The 15,829-nt window shown below is 51.5% G+C and overlaps 1 protein-coding gene across 6 annotated transcripts in view; it reads left to right on the top strand.

Moving 5' to 3' along the window:
* The window catches only part of LOC130611927 (protein CEPU-1), a 332,011-nt gene that overhangs the window by 196,055 nt on the left and 120,127 nt on the right, over positions 1-15,829 (top strand). For 2 of the 6 annotated variants that reach the window (XM_057433178.1, XM_057433176.1), the window contains exon 2: positions 3,090-3,174. In XM_057433178.1, the coding sequence (XP_057289161.1) occupies positions 3,090-3,174 (85 nt within the window). Of the gene's footprint in view, positions 1-1,658; positions 2,007-2,551; positions 3,175-15,829 lie in introns of those variants that run through there. The other 4 variants (XM_057433177.1, XM_057433174.1, XM_057433179.1 and 1 more) reach the window with 3 other exon arrangements.

The following is a 15,829-nucleotide window of genomic DNA, read 5'->3' as shown; positions in this document are numbered from 1 at the left end:
AAAGCGTGCCTGTGCTTTGCTGCTTCTCATCTCCTGCCTGTTGCTCGCACTGAGAAAGAGCAAAAAGAATAAATACTTTTATCTAAGTGGGAAGAAAGGGAAGGAGCTGAAAGCAAGGAGCTGCATTCCGTGCTCGGGTTGGTGCTGCTTTGCAAGCGGCTGAGCTCGGCACTTCGGCTGCTGCGGTCAAAACCCAGCGAAGGAATAAAGACTCCCTCATCCCCAGAGGAGGCTACAAAGCTCTCTTTCTCTTGCTGCCGAACCTTCACAGCTGGACTCAGTTGCTGGCTCCTCTGCTGCTGGAGCAACTGAATTATTTAAAGGAACCTTGATTTGCTTTTCTCTTTGCTGTTTTCGTGCCTTGTGTTTATTGTCTATAGATATTTTTATAGTCTGAAGCAATTACAGCTGTCAGGAAAGAGACGAGCTGTGACAGCCTGATTTATATGTACATTGTATGTCTGGGAGAGAGGGGGGAGACAGAGCAAGGATTCTGCTGGGCTTTAGTATGCAGGAGCCAACGATCCTGGGTTTAAATTCCTTGGGGTTTAGCACACAGCCTCGCAAGCTCCCCACAGTGGGCTGAAATCAGCCTTTCCAAGGGCTGAAGCCACTCATCAGGTCACATTCTGCCCCGACCTCGCATGCTTTCAGTGCAGGCAGGTGCTTGCTTACATGGTTTAAGATGTTCCTTGCAATGATGGCCCAGAATGAAATGTTAACTGGCTCTGGTTGTTGGAATCCCATGGGTTTTGCTGACACAGGAGATGGTCCCTGCCCATCCTGGGTTGCAGCCTCACAGAGAGAACAGCCTCTTGAGTGGTGATGGCTTCTTGGTCCAGCAGCGAGGAGGTAGGATAGCAGGGTCCCCATCCTGCCGGGGTGCTTGGATGCTGCAGCATCACCAAAAGCAGTGTCTATGCAATGCCACAATCCTATGCAAGCCATTCCACCCCACCACTGATCTTGCTTTTTAAATTGAGGTTTCAGAGAGCCCTCCCATGTAATTTGTGAGCCCAAAGGAGCTGCTCGAGGCAGGGCCTTATCCTTCCCCTATCAGCCCAGCCAAAGTGAGCTGCAGAGATTGAACTCCTCCTGCCATGAGATGGGAAAGCTGCTGTGCCCTCTGGGGAAACCAGTACTAAATTCAAGGAGCAGAAAGCCTTCAGACAAGGGAGAAGCAGAGACTTGCAAAGCAACCCCCTTCTCCTATGACCTATCAGCACGCACAGTAGTAATAAAGCTTTATTTGACTGAGTGTTTCCTCGGCCCGGCGCAGCTCATAATGTTGTAGAGATTAAATAGCACAGTTAGTGAATTAAGCAGTAGTTTACAGGGAATTCGGAGGCTCCAGGGATTAGTAACGGGCTATGGATCCTTTCACATCTAGGTCACCACTTGGAACCCTGCTCAGGTTGGCAGCGAGTTGTAAAAGGAGGAATAATTGGTGCAGTGTAATAGCTGCCGAGTGCACGGTGGGGAGGACTTTGGATATGGTCCCGTGTTGCAGGGAAGTCATTGGGAACAGTGGATGAAAGAGGAGGACTTCTGGTTTCCCTTAACGTGGGGCTCGGGGGGGGGGGGGGCGGGATTCCACGAGTGCAGCACCCCGAAAGCCACCACTTACCTCCTGGCTCTGTGTTTGCTTTGGGACTTAGTGCTCTGTGGGTGGCTCCCAGGCACCTTTTTCCAGCAGGAAACTCTGCCTGGCAATATTAATGGGTTTTAGCCACTAGCGGAGGGAAGGAGGAACTACCAGGCATAAGCAAATGTGCTGTTTGTTAAATTATGAGCCGATAAAAAGTACGCGGGGACCGTGCTTGTGGCTGGGGAGGAATTTGCCACTTAAGCTCATGCTGTGTGTTTGGGAGGTGCAGAGAACCAGGAGGGCATCTCCTGCCCGACTTTAAGGGGGAGGAATGGACCCGTGCCTCAGTTTCCCCTCCTGCATAGGGCGGGGATGGTGCAGAGGTAGAGGAGGGCAATGTTAGAGGTGCTGGGTGCAGGTAAGAGTGAAGGGAAGGGGGGAAAGGGGTCCCTGTGCAGCTCGGTGCGGCGGGGGTTAAAGGCTGGCGGGTGAAGCGCGCTCCGCCCGCCTCGCTGTGTGTGTGTGTGTGTGTGTGTGTGTGTGTGTGTGTGTTCGTGCGGGTGTTACCGGGGTGTGCGGGAGCCCGATCGCCGGTCAGGGATGGAGCCGCTGCCATGACAACGGCGGGCAGTCCGCCTGCGCGCCCGGGGATGCTGCCGCCCGACCGGGCCGGGATGCTGCTGCTGCTGCCGCCGCCGCGGCCCCGCCGCTGAGGACACGCTGGGGGCTCCGCCGTCCTGACACCCCTTATCCTGCACCCGACGTGTCCTGTGTCCTGCATCCTGCATTTGCATCCCGCCTGGACCAGCGCACCTTTGGGACCCGACGGCGGGGCTAGGGGAGAGGAACTGCCGGGCTGCCTTTGCCCGCTTGTGCCTTCTTGCGTCTGGACCCGTTGGCTCGCTCGCTCCGGGCGTGTTTTGGTGTTTTTTGGGGGGTTTTCGCTGTTTTTTCCCCCCCCTTGGACTGCCTCCGCTCCGCGCTGCGGGCTCGGGATAAGAGTGCGCGAGCGGGGCGCAGCCGGGCGGCTCCCGCCCGTGCTTCCTCCTCATCCAAGTGAGCCGCGGACTGCTTCCCGGGAAGAGCCGGCTCGCCCAGCGTCCAGCACCTTTGCCACTTCTCCTCCTCCTCTTCCTCCTCCCCTCCGGCCCTCCCGTCCTCCTCCCTCACCCAAGGATACTGGGGACTCCCTCCGGATGCCGCTCGGCAGGCTCAGCGCTCGCATCCTGCCTTGCCGGGGGCTCTCCTGATCTCCGTGGAGCTCCTCATCGCTCGGCCCCGGTGGTTTTGCTCCCCTCCTTCCCCACACACACGCACCCCATCCCTCCTCTCTCCCCCCCTTCATCCCCTTCTCTTTTCGCTCCCGGTGGCCTGGTCGGGTGTGTTTTTTGCCTGTTGGAAAAGTCCCTGCTGCCCAGGATGGGGGTCGGTGGGTGCTTAGCCCTGCCCTGGAGGTGCCTAGTCGTCCTCTGTCTCAGGCTGCTCTTCCTTGTGCCCGCAGGAGTGCCCGTGCGCAGCGGAGATGCCACCTTCCCCAAAGCCATGGACAACGTGACAGTGCGGCAAGGGGAGAGCGCCACGCTCAGGTAGGAGCACCTGCATTGATGCCTTGGGGGGGCTGGAGTGGGGGGGACTCGTGAACCGGGAAGGCAACCTGTGCCTTCGGGAATGTGACTCAGTTTCCCCATGGGGGAGCGCGTTGTTGGTGCTGCAGCAAGCGAGAAGGAGCTTTGGATGCCAAGGGATGGGGTTTGGCTTAGCCCCCCCCTGCTCTGAGTTGTCTCTGGAAAGTTACTGGGGATGAAAACAAGGGAGTATGATTCCTCCTTGGTCTCCTGCTGCCTGTAGGCATGGCTTGGGCACTTTGGCTGCGTTCGGTGGGGGTAAACACCCCTCTGCTCCTTCGCGTGTGTCAAAGCAACCCAGTCAATGGAAAGCAGTTGTTGTTGAACCCCCCCCCCGCAGTGGGATTTTATCCAGACCTGGTGCGATGAGGGAGTGCAGGATGGTGCTCCTGATTCCACGGGTTGCTGCTCCCTGTCAGGATTAACTCTTTGTGATAAAGGGAAATGTGGGGCTGAGCGTTGCGCCGGGGTCCTGTTGCCTGCAGCGGCAATTTGAGGGGTGCCAAGGAAACTGTGATTTTAAATCAGCCTAACTTCTGCGGTGTCTTCTACCCGGATCCCCATCCCTGTCCTCGCAGCAGATGGGCGCAGTCATCCCAGAGGATGTTTGATAGGGATATTAAAAAGGCAAAGGCAGGTTGTAATTGCAGCGCTGGGAAAGCGGCGCTTGCGGCTCCAGCACGCTCGGGAGCGAGTGACTTTGCTCCGTGCGTTGCATTGGTGACACCAACATCTGCGGGGCCAGCTGGGTGTGAGCAGTGAAAGCCGCACTCCGGCTTGATGCCAGCGAGTGGAAGAATTCCAGACAGGTCTGGTTTGGAATAGTGGGAAGCCTTAAACTCAGCTCTCGGCTGCCGAACCTCTTCTCCCTTCCCAAGCCCTTTGCGTGTTCCCGGGAAGGAATGAGCTGTGTTATGGCCATTCCTCTGGTTTTGTCTTTTGTCGTGTTTGGGTGAAGAGGCTGGAAAATGGGTGGCAAAGGTTGGAGGATGAAGTGTCTCACTAATTTACATAACTGAGCTTGGCTTAAGTACTAAGCGGCTCCTTTCCTTGCTTGAAGTGTAAAGCTCTCCCAAGCACCAAAAATCCTACAGATATTGCCATGGGGGTATTAAAAAGGGAGGATTTGGGGGATATTTAGGGTCTGGGCAGCAAAACACATAGGGAGATGGGAGCAGCAGGGTGGTATGAACACGGGTGCTGTGCAAACTTACTGGAAAGAAGCGAATTGCTCTGGTAGTGGGGTTCGGCAAAGGGCTTCCAGCACACATCATCCTGGTGCTCACCCAGTATAGGCTCTGGGTGCTCACCTGGTGCTGATGGGAGAACAAAGACAAGCTGGGGTGAGTCAGCAGGAGGGATGTTCTGCTGTTGGAGAGGCCTGGTGGGAAGAGGGACAAATCCTGTGCCGGGGAGGGAAGGCTTGTCATCACCCTAAAGCTTTCCTATGCGCATCCCAGTGCGGCTGGGATGGTGGCAAGGAACGCCTGCGTCCCTATGCAGGCGTCTCGTCATTCCGAGTGCGCCTCAGGATGTGGGCTTTGGGGTGCGCAGTCTGTGCGGATGATATTCCTGCTGTCCTGCCCCTAGAGCAGGCAATCAGTGCCTTGCTGCTCCTGCCAACTTGGAGCACTGGTTTAGTAGATGGGAGACTGTGTTTTGCACTGGTGTTTTAAGGTGGTTTCATTCTGGTTTGAGATGGGAGGGGTTAGTGTGGCAGGTGATGGTCCCTTGCTGCATCCCTTGGTCGGTCCTGATCCCTGCAGCCGTGCTGCGTTGTGGCAGGAGCCAAAAGCACAGGAAAACCACACATTTCCAGAGGAGGAAATTAAGGAAGCGTGAATCTCCCCCTCCCAGCCCAGCGTATCCATCGATCTGTGGTGTGGAGTTAACTTGTTTGGAATAGCAATGCTGCTCACAAAGGATTCAGTGGCTCCACCACTGCTTTTGGTCCTCTCCCCAGCCCTGTAACAATGGCAGACAGAGAAGGGTGCATGGGAGGGGGTTAAAAAGTAGGATTTCCTCTTTTTCCACTCATTTCCATGCGAGGTGGGAGGACAGGGAGTCGCAGCCAAGGATTTGGAAGGGAAGAGATGTTTCTAGAGGTCCCTTTTTAGGTTTTCAGAGCCAACAAAAGGGAAAACAAGCTGAAAACTCAGCAGCAGAAGTTATTGCTTCTCTGAAGTGCTCAGGAGCCCTTTCCCCATCGAGGGAGGGGTTTTGGCTATAGGAGATAGGTTATTATATATGGGGTGGTGCGGCATGGAGGACCCTGAGCTTGCCATGCTAAGGGGGTTCCTTTCAGCTCCATCCTCGCCACCTCTCCAAGCAGAGCTAACTCAGCACGTAAAAGAGATGTTGGATTGAAGGCTGTGAGGAGACTTTCCCATTATAGGGTGCAGGCTTTGCTCCATGCAAACCCAGTTGCCATAAATCCACCATTAGGAGTCAGTTTAGGACCAGAGTCATTAGAGATGTTCAAGTATTTCCTTCCATCTTGCCATGTCTGTTAGAGGGGATATTATATGCCTTGCTTCAGCACCAGCACTTTAGATGGGTGTGTTAAATCTAGGTTTAGACCCTGGGACAGAGCTACCTGCTGGGATAGGAGGGGCAGGATTTATTCCTGGATGCAGCAAAACCTGCAGGAATAGGAAGAGGGTTTGTGGGTCCAAGAGCTTGGTGCTTTTACTGATGGATGTGAAGGTCCTTGAGCTGGGGCTGCTCTATGTGGGGTTACATCAAGAGCTTGTGCATGTGCAAAGGTCAGAGGTGGTTGTCTTGGTCAGAGGTGGTTGTCTCGCTGGATCTCATAAGGCCACATCATGAGGATGAGGCCATTTGTGTCCCTTCCCACCGTGTTCAGCATCTGCCCTTACCAGTAGCAAGCGGCTCACACTGGAGAAATCCTATCGTGAGCATTCAGCCAGTGCTTGAGCTGAGTCCAGGCGCTGCTGAGACCTCTGGGGCAGTCCTCTCAGCACCAAAAGAAGCAGCTTGATTATGATGCCACTTTAATTGGCATCACTCAGCGCTTCCCACAGCGATGCTCTGATGATCCCATCAGCATGTTGCGTGATAGCCCCCAAATCCAGTGGTGCCCCAGGCAGATGGAGAGTGGATCTGGCTGTAGGGTGAGAGCTGTTTCTTTCTCAAGCTCCTCTGTTCATCCCTTCTGCTTGTCTTGATAGAGTGATGTGATGCCTTTATTTGTGCCCCCTTTGATTCTAGCTCTACAAGTCAAATCTGAGTTTTACATGAGTCCAAGCTGGTTTTCTTTTAACCCTGATGTTGCCCATGGTTTCCACTCAGGCTTTTGAAAGGCATTTTGCCACTGAGACCTGCCATGCTTTACCTCAACCTCTTTTGCCAATTGGTTTTGCCCCTGCTGTGCTCTTGGTGTAATTTAGGAGAAATGATAAGTTGGCCATGAAACAAACCAAAAATAAAGTGTGTGTTTGATGAATGCAAGCAAAATGCACTTGTTTGTGAAGCAGAAAAGAATATTTCTCAGCAATAGGTCTGTTTTCTGTGACTTTTGCCTGCACCTTTATCCATGGGAATTTGCCTTTTCATGTTCTTAATCTGAAGAACGGGGTTGGTTTCTGATGGCTAACAGTGTGATGCTCCTTTTGCTTGGGGCCTGGCAGAGGCTGCATATCCCCCTCCATGGCCAGGACTGCTCCTGCCAGGGCTTGAGCCATGCTGAGTCTCCACTGAGGTTTTGGGCAGCTGCATTTGCAGTTGGTGAGAGGAAACAGAAGGCAGAAGGACCTGCTCCAGGCTTTCTGTCCCTGAGGAAGTGGTGTTTGCCATCCTTGCAGCCTCAAGGCTGAATGGCGGGGTGTGTGGGGGGCTGACTGGCAGAGATGAAGGTTCTGGTTGCTTCCTTGCTCTCTTCCCAAGCCTGGACTAAAGGAATATAGCTTGGCTGTGGAGGCCAAGGTGCAATTACTTTGCTTTTCTCTGTTACTGAGCAGTGAAGGACTTTTGAGCTCTTGGCCTTGATGGGGAGCAGCCCTCAACAACCCTGCAGGCATGGGGTGAGGATGGAGCTAAGCTGCACTCATATTAACAACCTAAGTTTGTTCTCCTTACTCCTTCAGTATCCAGCATGCTTGCCTTCTCCTTTTGTTCCTGAGGGTTAGGGAATAAATTCAGGGCTGGGGTGACCCTTCCTATATAAAGGTGAAGAAGAGGCAGAGTGTGTTCTGCATCTATGCCTTTACTCAGGAAAAGCATTCAAGGCCAGGTTGGATGGGGCTTGGAGCAACCTGCTCTAGTGGAAGGTGTCCCTGCCCGTGGAACTGGATGAGCCTTAAGGTCCCTTCCAACCCAAACCAGACTGGGATGCTATAAATCAGTGCAAGTGTGAGCAGGACTGAGAGTTAGGACTTTACCTCTGCCTCTCTCTTCCTTCCGTCATTGCTGGGTCCTCCTTTCTGGCCAGGCTTTTCTTTCCACATCCCTGAAGCTGATGAGAAGCCCCGAGCAGTGCCCATGTGTGCTGCTGTGGGCTGTTTGTCGCTTTGCTTGCGATGGCATGTTTCAGAAAGAGCAGTTTATTGCTCAAGTGACATGTCAGCAAATCTCCGCCACCTCTCTCCCATCTCGGAGATGGAATCAGCTTAAAGTGGGGGAAAAAATTGTCATATGCATGGATTATGTTTTATTTCTTCTTTTTTTTTTCTTTTTTTTTTTTTTTTTCCTTTTTCCCCTAGTGCAATTTCCATCTGAGATGAGACAAGCTCCTGATTGCTGCGCCAGAGGAGGGTTTCCCTTTATAGCTCTCCTGGTAGAGCTGCTGCCTCTAGTTCACTGGAGCTGTCTGGGCTGGTGTCTCCTAGGGGAGTGTCATCTCCATCATAGGGTTAATCCTCTCCAGTCTACCAGCTCTGGAAAGACTTAAGTCATACACACTTGTACCCTGCCCCTTTGGGATGGGAAGAGCTTGGGGGAGAAGAAGGGAGGGCAGAGCATCCTTTGGGGTAACATCTGGACAGCGGAGTGGTGCTGGGGTGGCATTTCTACTCATTAAGCCACGGTTATGAAACGGAGGTTGGGTTCTTAGCCCTGTTGTGACTCCTCATGTGACGTTAGGCAGCCTCCTGAGTCCTCTGAACTATTCGTGTCTATTCGTGTGCAGCAGTTGCAACGCTTCCTTTCTCTGCCTCTGTGAGTCATCTGCTTGCGTTGCTGTCCTTTTGTGGCAGGATGCATCATTCCGTAAGGAAAATGCGAAGAGCATCCTTTTGGAGGGCACCACAGATATCCACCTGTGTCTTGCTCCAGCCTAGGGTTTGGAGAGGCTAGTGTGAGCGTTTCTTAGATGGTGGTGTCGTTGCAGGGCTATATGGGGTATGGTTGCGGTACTGCAGAGATGCTTGGTGGGTAATGCTCATTAGGTAAGAACCAAAGCAAAATTAGGGATTGGGACCAGCAAAAGCAGTGTCACTCCCAACCATGAGACTACTCACAGCCGCAGACTCAGCTGAGAAGCTGCTGGCATCATGGTCATCAGCTAACCTAAGCTTCAGACTTGTGGGTGAGAGTCCATGGGCTGGCAACCAGCCTCATCCCTAGGTCTTGGCCATCCTGATGCTCCCTGTAGTGCCCTGCTCTGCCTTAGCAGAGGGCTTTGGGCAAGGAGCAGACCATTGCTTGGCATTGGACATTATGAACTGGCAGCTCTATGGAGATTGTAACAAGAGGTGGGTTGGGATTTGGGTCATCTTCTTCTTGCCTAAATCATTGCCTCTTCTGGTGGCTTCACTGGAGTTACTCCAGCTTGTGGTGTTGGTAAAATCTCAGCTTGGTCTAGCAGAGTTGTTCTTTCCTCCTCCCAGACCCTCCTAAACCTGCCAGTTTGAGCTCAGCCATCCTTATTTTCCTCCAGGAGGAAAAGGGGAATATCATGAAGGCCCTAATCTATGACCACATCAGTGACAGAAGGACCTAATAGAAATTGTAATGCGAATACAGAGCCTAACTAACAGGCAAATGGGAAAATGCAATCCCCCCAGTGCTAGAAGGAGATTTATGCCAGCAAAGGGGTTGATCCAGTGCTCATTAATGTCACCACAAGTCTTTTTCCTAAGTGTAATGGACTGTGGATCAGGTTGGAAGATGGTGTTTTAGTCTTGCTACAGTATGCAAACTGTTACTGGGTTGCATGTGGCATAGCAATGCAGGAAGCCCTCTCTGAACAGAAAGTTTGCTCCTTGTTGCATGTAGCACCTTAGCAAAGCAAATGGGAAACACCTTCTGCTCTCCTTAGGCTTCGTTTTCTGAGGTGCAAGGCTTTGAAAGAGCCAAGTCTGAGATTTGGGCTTAGCTGTGTGGATGCTGCAGCATCTGCTGAGGCACCAAAGGCACCTTAAGCGTTAGGGTATTGAAAGTCTTGCTTTAAATAAGGATCCTTCAGCTGGTGGTGAGCGGTGGTGGTGGTTCTGGGAAGCGGTCCTTGGTTTATACACCAGGTGAGGAGGCAGAAAGCCAATGGATTCGTGTGGAAAGGCTGGAGGCAAACTGGACTTTGCAGCTGGATTCTCCCCTGCAAAAGCCCGTGTTAGTGAGAAGGAGAAAAGGGCCGGAGAGCTGAGCCTGGTATGAAGGTGGGGACCCCTTTGGGGAGGGTGCTGTGAATAGGAGAGGACACCAAGGGTCAAACGGGAGACGAGCGAGTCCAGCTCTGCATCTCAATGAGGCCAGAGCAAATAAGGACTCAAAGCACCTTCCAACAGGAGCAGCTGGTGAAATATCACAGGGTGGTTTTTTTCCCTGAGATGGGAGGTTTTGACCAGCTCGGTGCTTGCAACCAGAAATGGCTCTGACACCTGCGTTTGTTTTATCAGACACATGCAGAGCCCCGGACGCGATCCAAACCTTCATTACTCTGGGGTTTGGAGTCTGATTGTTGATTTCTCCTGTGGTTTTTTTTCCATGCTGGGATCATTATTTTCCCAGCTACGCATCCTCTGGTGTGGTTTTCTGGCTTATGCATCTCTTCTAGGGATAGAGAGCTGTTGAGAAAGCACATTCTCATAGGTATGAGAAGGGCAGCTCCAGGTTCAGAGCCACTTCCAAATCTCAAGATGGTTTGGACCCACAGATCCTAATAGTTGGGTTCTTACCCTTAAGTCCTCCAAATCCAGTAAATTATAGGTGGTAGGGCTTTATTCCAGGCTAATCTTTATCTTGGCCTTTACAAAGCTCTTGAGGAGTTCAAAGGAAGAGTGACCAAGGTGAAAAGTCGAGTGTTTTCCAAACCTTTAAAGGTGTTTTTCTTGGGTTATGAGTGTGTGATGTGATCAAGTCCTCTACAAACAGTAGGAGCAGAAGGTATCTGTTAGCCTTGACCTGTGTGCTCACGAAAGCCTCTCTCAATGCTTGTGGTGGTGAGAGACATGGTCAGAAGGTCAGCGTCTTGCCTTGGGTTCTTATTGCTTTGTCATGGAGGTGGCTGGTTGAGATGCCTTCACTGGTGTGCGTCAGTTGGGCCTCCTAAATATCTCTGCTTGTCCTTGGCTCGGGGAGGGTGGCAGCTGCAATTTCCTTGTTGGTTTCAAGCCAGCAGCACACAGGCCATTGGCATTGCTTAGTGAGACATGGGGCCCTTAACCTCAGTCACCTCCATGAATCTAAAACCAGCAAGCCAGGTATTTTTGGCCATTCAGATGTCTGCTTGATGACCTCCATCCACTTAAGTGGCACTGCCCTAAGTAGCCTCAACAAACAGCCAAGGCCTGAAGGGCTGGAGAGGGGCTATTTATCAGTCTGCAGTGATAGGACAAAGGGGTAATGGGTTCAGTATTAAACAGTGGAGATTTAAGGTGGATATAGGGAAGCTCTTCCCTGTGAGGGTGCTGAGGCGCTGGCACAGGGTGCCCAGAGAAGCTGTGGCTGCCCCATCCCTGGCAGTGTTCAAGGCCAGGTTGGACACAGGGGCTTGGAGCAAGCTGCTCTAGTGGAAGGAGTCCCTGCCCATGGCAGTGGTTGGAAGTGGATGAGCTTTAAGGTCCAACCATTCTATGATCACAAGGTGAGAAATATCCTCTTGGTCCTTCTAGAAAAGACCAAAGGCTTGATGGCAATACATTGCCTAGGAGAAGCTTCACCCAACCTGCCAGGACTGACCCTCTGGGTCGGTGGGAGTTGAAGCAGGAAGGGATGGAGTCCAGTGATGTCCTGAACGCCTCGGGTTTGCAGCCATGGTGGGATGGGAGCCTTCAGAACTGTGCCGTGGGGCTCTGAATTGGTGTGATGGGGAGATGTCAGCTCTTCTCTTGGCTTCCCTTTGCAGTGCCAACTGTCAGTGATTTAACTAAGGTTTTGTCAATAAATGTGGCATTGGGACAGCTGTCACCATGCCGGTTCAAAGCACTCCTTTTGTCACTAAGAGCTGGCAGGAGTGCTCCGTTTGCCCTGCAAACACAGCTACCACTGCCAGTTAGCTCCTGAAGCCAGGGCTGTCAAGGAATGGCATGCCGGCCGGTGGCTGGGAGACCATGGCTTCATGCAGTGAGCCCAGCAAGGCATTGCCAGGGCCTGGTGTGAGGCAGCTTTTTGCATCTCCAAACTAAATAAATGGCCTGATCTGGGAGGGAGAAAACCCATCTGAATGTGGCTGGAGGGCTGGGATCCCAAACTGCAGTGCTGGTTCCTTTCCTGTCTTATCCCAGTCCTGTGGGGAGCCCAGGTAGGGTGAGATGGGGAGCCCAACCAGACCTGGGTTTGATGCACCAACAGAGCAATTTGGCACTGGGACCAGGAGCGTTTTTCACCTTGGAGGGTGGGCTCCTCACTGCATCAAGCTTCGGTTTGGGTAAATTCATCTCTCTGGGACTGGGTTGGATTTGAGCAGAGAGAACTATCCTTTGAGCCCATCAGTCTTGCTCAGCTCGCTTATCCTATTAGAAGCACATTCAAAACCTTCAGGCAGTCTGGATGCTTCTCCCCCTAAGGAACCTCACTGGAGAGGGGATGCTGTGGTCTTTCTTCTTGCTGGGAAGTCTTGATCCTTTGCTGCTTTTCTTCTCTCATCTTTGCAGCTCCAAACAAGGCTCTCCTGGCCCATGGCGTTTCTCTCTCAAGTATCAGGTATAACTTCCAGCAGTCAGCACCTATAGCCTTGCTGTGCTGACATGTGATGCAGGCAGTATAGGAATCAGCACATGACATCTCTCTTTCTAAGCTGCTGTAAAATTAGCTTCATCTCAAGTGGCAGAAAATGATCATATCCTCGCTTGAGGGCGATGAAGAATATTCCTGAGTCACTGCTAGTGATGAAACAGGCAGAAAATCCAGAGTGATACACAGCTGCCCACTCAGTTTTAATCACTGAGCCCATTTGCTGCTGCAGAGCCTTAAGACACAGCTTCCTCCTCCTCTCCCTCCCTTGCATCCATCACTCCCTTTAGTGGCCTGGGCTGTGGATCCCAGTGATTTCCCATCCCAACAGCAAGGTTAGGAGCATCCTGTGCTGCTTCACCACTCCCATCAGAGAAGAGGAGGAGGTCAGAGCTTCCTTTCCTTAAAGCAATCACAGGAAAAGGATGGATTTTGTTCTCCTCAGGTCTCCTCTTCTCTAAACTCATCCTCACCTCACAGATTTTCCCTCCTGCTTCCCAAGTAGCTGCTGTGCTCACGAGGACATTTCCTTTTGTGTTTCTCCCCCATCATCTTCAGTTCAAAGCCATCTCCCTGGATTCCTATGTCTTGGATAAAGCCACCTTCTTTCCTATAGCTGCCAGCTCAGGGCTTGGGAAACCTCTTGCCAAGTTTGCTGGCGACCAAGGCCAAGAAAAGCCTTCAAAACACTGGTGAGCAGCAGCAAAGTGCTGTAATGCTTCCCTTCCTTGCATATGCTCCCTGGCAATGTGTTGGTGCTAAGGACTTCTCAAAAGAGGCTTCCTGCAAGTCCTGCCCTGCCAGCTCTCCTCCCAAATACAGATGGAAGGTCCCCATACTCTGGGCTGAAGGGTCTGGAAAACCCTGGCAAGGTTCTCCTGAGTCCTTTGGCTTGGGAATTGCATCCTTCTTATGGTCTTTCATGTGGCTCAAATCCTATCAACAAGGCTCAGCATTGTTTTGGGGGAAAACCATAGCAATTGTGGTGTTTGAATGAAGACTCTTTTATTCTTCAGTCAGGGCTTGTCAGGATTTCTCTCTTAACCTGCTTTTTAGATGCTCTCTATCCTGCACATTGGCTGGGATACGCTAGTCACACAAAACTCTCCTGGTGTCACATTTCTGCTAGAACTTAATAACTCCTACCAGCATGCAAGGGAAATAAGCAGGACTGGTGACAGAACAGACAGAAATGCGTCAAAGCAGGGGTTTGCCAGCATAAAAAATAGAGCAGAAGCTCATTTCCCCCCTTCCCAATGGGGATTGCTGCACCAGTGGAAGTTCTCCACACCAGACAGCCAAATCCGGGCGCAATTCCATGAAGCCCACTCTCCTCTCCATAATTCCCATCAGCTTTGCAAGCAGGGCACTTATTTCTTAGTGCAAGCAGGTGCAGAGCTGCAGGACATAGGCTGAGCATCTCACTTTGGTGGTTATTCCAGTGCAGAGCAGCTTTATTCTCACATCAGGCAGCGTGATCAATGCTCCTCCATAGCTTCATTTCCTTTTTCCTCATCTTTTTCCCCCAGCAAGCAGAGTTTGGGTAGTGCAGTTTGGGATCAATTCCAGGAAATAAGTAGCAAAAAGAAGAGATGGGTGGGAATTCCAGGTGGATGCTTTAGAGGGATAAACCCATTAGTAAATGCCCATATCTTTTCTCCCGGAGGTGCCAACTGCTGCTTGTTTCTCCTGCTGTGATTCTGAAACAGCCTCACTCACCTCTGGCAAAATCGGGATAACAAGGAGGGAATGCTGACATTGTTTGCAGCAGTCTGGTTTTTTCTTTCCCTGGCTTGAGAAGGCAGAAATAAAGTTGGATTTCAAGTGGGGTTGTTGCAGTAATGGAGGGAAATGAGAAATGCTTTTCAGCCACCTTCTCCTTCCTCACGTCCCCATAAATAACCCTTCTCGCTCGAAGACACCTCGGCTCTTACTTACAGGAGAGAGATGGGTTTTGAGCTGTTATTCTTTTGCCACAGCCCTTTCCTGCCTGTAGTTCACCTTGTCAGAGCCTGCTTGTGCCCAGGGCTGCTCCTCCGAGAGCCTCAGCTCTTGGGTATGAGCCTGCTTTACCACTGCATCGCCAAACCCAAGCTGCTACTTTGGTGTTCATCCCAGCTTTAAGTCAAATCCCAATGGTGACCAAAGCATGAGCCTTTAGGGGGTGGACAGCAGCAATGCCAAGTGCCTGCTCCTGGGAGATAGCCACAAAGTGCTTAAAATACCCAAATTACTGTCTGATCCTTCTGTGTCCACCCCCTTTTAATAAACCCGGGTCTGGCCGGGCAATAGCTTTACCCAGCAGTGAAGTGCTGTCCTGTTGTGGGTGAGGCAGAGCTTACAAACTGCATTTGGGAACCAAAAGATGTCAATGTAGAGGTGGTTTTGAGATCTATAGATCTGCTGAGTAGGGTTGGCCAGGTTTTGCATGCAGTTTGGCCACCCTATTTCTAGCTTACTCGCTTAGAAGTCATTCAGATCTTTGTAGAAGCAAGGTACAAAACAGGCACGTAGAGGTTGAGAGATGTCATTAGTCACCAGGCAGAATGAGCTCAACTCTTATACGAGACACCCGAGACTCTGCGTGGGCACTCTATGCAAGACTCAAGGGAAGAGGGAGCTCCAGCCTTTGCATCCTTGAAGACTGACATGTGTAGGAAAGCACGTGTTCTCTGTGGTATGTGTAGAGTTATTCATTAAATACAGCAAGGAGTCTGGATGGGGAAGGCTTGAGTGCAAGGCAAACTGCAGTGATGATGTGGTGGTGGTGGAGACAGGCTGCCAGTCCTGGTGACAAGGAGAAGAGACAAAAGCTCATGCTTAATGCAGCTGATATCAAATAGGAATGCTGCACTTGGCTTGCCTGAATGAGGAGACAGCAACATCTGGTTGCTGTGGCATTGCTCAAACCAAGTGGCTCACCCATCCGAAAACTAAAGGCAAGCAACGTAAGAAAACACAGCACGATGACACCCAAAAATACAGGCAAGCCAGGAACTTGCTTTCCAGAAGTTCCTAATGCTGCAAGAGGCAAAGTGCTGGAGAGAAAAGGAATCAAAAAGCAGGGGCAAGAGGGAGAAAATGCATTTCTGAGCTCTCAAACTAACAGCAAGCAGCTCTCCTATTATATTTCCTCCTTAGTCTTTGCAAGAGAACAAGGGCCCAGAGCCCTCTCGGCAGATGGACAATGTTCATGCCTTAACCACTTAACAGCCATTAGCCTAATTTCACGTCCTGGAGCCAAATTAAATAATAAGGAAGAGGCTTTGCAAAGCTGGTTTGGAGGCTGTGTTAGTGCCTTTCACTTGATAACCTTCTCATAAACAGATGCTCCCTCTCTACCCTATTAACCTTGTCTGAGAGCGGGGAAGGGGCCTTTGCTGAAGCAAACAAGCCAGACCTCAGTGGCAAAGGGGTCCAGATGTTGGGGTCCTTTGTATTTTAGAGGGTCCCCTTATGTCCCAGGCGGGGAGGTGTTGCCTGTTCT

This window comes from Pezoporus wallicus, unplaced genomic scaffold, assembly GCF_028554395.1.
Source record: "Pezoporus wallicus isolate ANWC-B61680 ecotype Strahan unplaced genomic scaffold, APGP_CSIRO_Pwel_v1 contig_9719, whole genome shotgun sequence".
Taxonomy (NCBI): domain Eukaryota; kingdom Metazoa; phylum Chordata; class Aves; order Psittaciformes; family Psittacidae; genus Pezoporus; species Pezoporus wallicus.
This window is presented reverse-complemented; position numbering and strand designations above follow the sequence as displayed.